Source organism: Lynx rufus, unplaced genomic scaffold, assembly GCF_022079265.1.
Source record: "Lynx rufus isolate CCGP_SWC_20201006 ecotype Redwood Valley unplaced genomic scaffold, mLynRuf1.p SCAF_1, whole genome shotgun sequence".
In the NCBI taxonomy this organism is placed as follows: Eukaryota; Metazoa; Chordata; class Mammalia; order Carnivora; family Felidae; genus Lynx; species Lynx rufus.
This window is the reverse complement of record NW_025814823.1, coordinates 86930776-86932478: the sequence shown is the minus strand read 5'-3', so window position 1 is coordinate 86932478 and position 1703 is coordinate 86930776. Positions and strand designations below refer to the sequence as shown.

General features: G+C 36.8%; 1 protein-coding gene across 1 annotated transcript; it reads left to right on the top strand.

Annotated features, from left to right (window-relative positions):
* Positions 1–415: 415 nt before the first annotated feature.
* Positions 416–1369, top strand: LOC124519503 (olfactory receptor 2G2-like). The gene has a single exon (XM_047089828.1). The coding sequence runs from the start codon at positions 416–418 to the stop codon at positions 1367–1369; it is 954 nt and encodes a 317-aa protein (XP_046945784.1).
* The last annotated feature ends 334 nt before the right edge of the window (positions 1370–1703 follow it).

The following is a 1703-nucleotide window of genomic DNA, read 5'->3' as shown; positions in this document are numbered from 1 at the left end:
TTAGCTTTCCCTGCATCATTTATTGAAAAAACTATATTTTCCTCATGATGTATTCTTGGCACCTTTATTGAAGATCTATTGGTTATATATAAATAGGTTTATCTCTGGGCCTGTTTTTTTGCTCCACTGATTTATATATCTATTTTTATGCTAATACCATATGTTCTAATTATCATAGCTTGATGATGATATTTTTAAATATGTCTTCTCTATTTTGGAGAGCATCAGAGGACAGCTAAGATATTAAGAGGATATGCATTGCATTTAGTTAGAATGCACACAATAAGCAAATAGATCTAAGTCACTATATGTGAAGGTATAAGTTCTAAGAACATAGAATACTTTTGGGGGAGGTGACATTGTCTCATTTGACCTTATGTAATATGTCGTTTTTCTCAGGGAACGTACTTTGCACATGAGGATGATGAGGAGTACCAATGAGAGCAACATAACAGGTTTTATCCTGTTGGGGTTTTCTGATTACCCTCAGTTACAGAAGGTTCTATTTGTGACCATTTTGATCTTGTATTTACTAACCATTTTTGGAAATACCACCATCATTCTGGTATCTCATCTGGAATCCAAGCTTCATACACTGATGTATTTTTTCCTTTCTCAACTCTCCTTTTTGGATCTCTGCTTTACCAGCAGTGTTATTCCTCAGCTCCTGGTAAACTTGTGGGATCCTATGAAAAACATCACCTATGGTGGCTGTGTGGTTCAGTTGTATGTCTCTCTTGCTCTGGGATCTACTGAGTGTGTCCTCCTAGCTGTGATGTCCTATGATCGCTACATTGCCATCTGCCGTCCCCTCCACTATACTGTCTTAATGCATCCACGTCTCTGCATGGCCCTGGCATCTTTGTCATGGCTCAGTGGGGTGGTCACTACTCTAGTACAGTCCACTCTCACCCTTCAGCTACCCTTATGTGGGCATTATCAAGTGGACCATTTCATCTGTGAGGTCCCTGTGCTTATCAAGTTGGCTTGTGTGGACACCACTTTTAATGAGGCTGAACTTTTTGTAGCTAGCATTATCTTCCTTATAGTTCCTATCTTCTTCATCCTGATTTCCTATGGCTACATTGCCCAAGCAGTTTTGAGGATTAAGTCAGCTTCTGGAAGAAAGAAAGCTTTTGGGACCTGCTCCTCCCACATGATCGTTGTCATAATCTTCTATGGAACCATAATATTCATATATCTTCAGCCAGCCAATAGCAGATCCAAGGAGCAGGGAAAGTTTGTTTCCCTGTTTTACACCGTGGTGACACCCATGCTCAACCCTGTTATCTATACTTTGCGAAATAAAGAGGTTAAGTGGGCACTAAAGAAAGTTCTAGGGAAGATTCTGGGACTAAATTTCATATGATTATAAAAATGTTTTTTTAAAGCATTACTGTGATGAACATCTCTTTTCTGTGGTAAAAAAACACATAAAATTTTTAATAAAAGCCTACTTGGGTCATTTTCTCCCATTTTCTTTTGGTTAATTATTTATACAACATTCTATAATATACTATGGAATATGTATGTCTAGTCCCTACTTTGCCATTACTCAGTAGCAACATAAATACTTTAGTCAATCTATTCTTCTATGTCTTTTCTCCAAAATACATTAAGAAAAATATAAAAATACTTGAGAAATGTTTTAAACTAGTAATTTTTTTCCTTCATTTGTAAATAACACACTTAGTCTTTAAGTC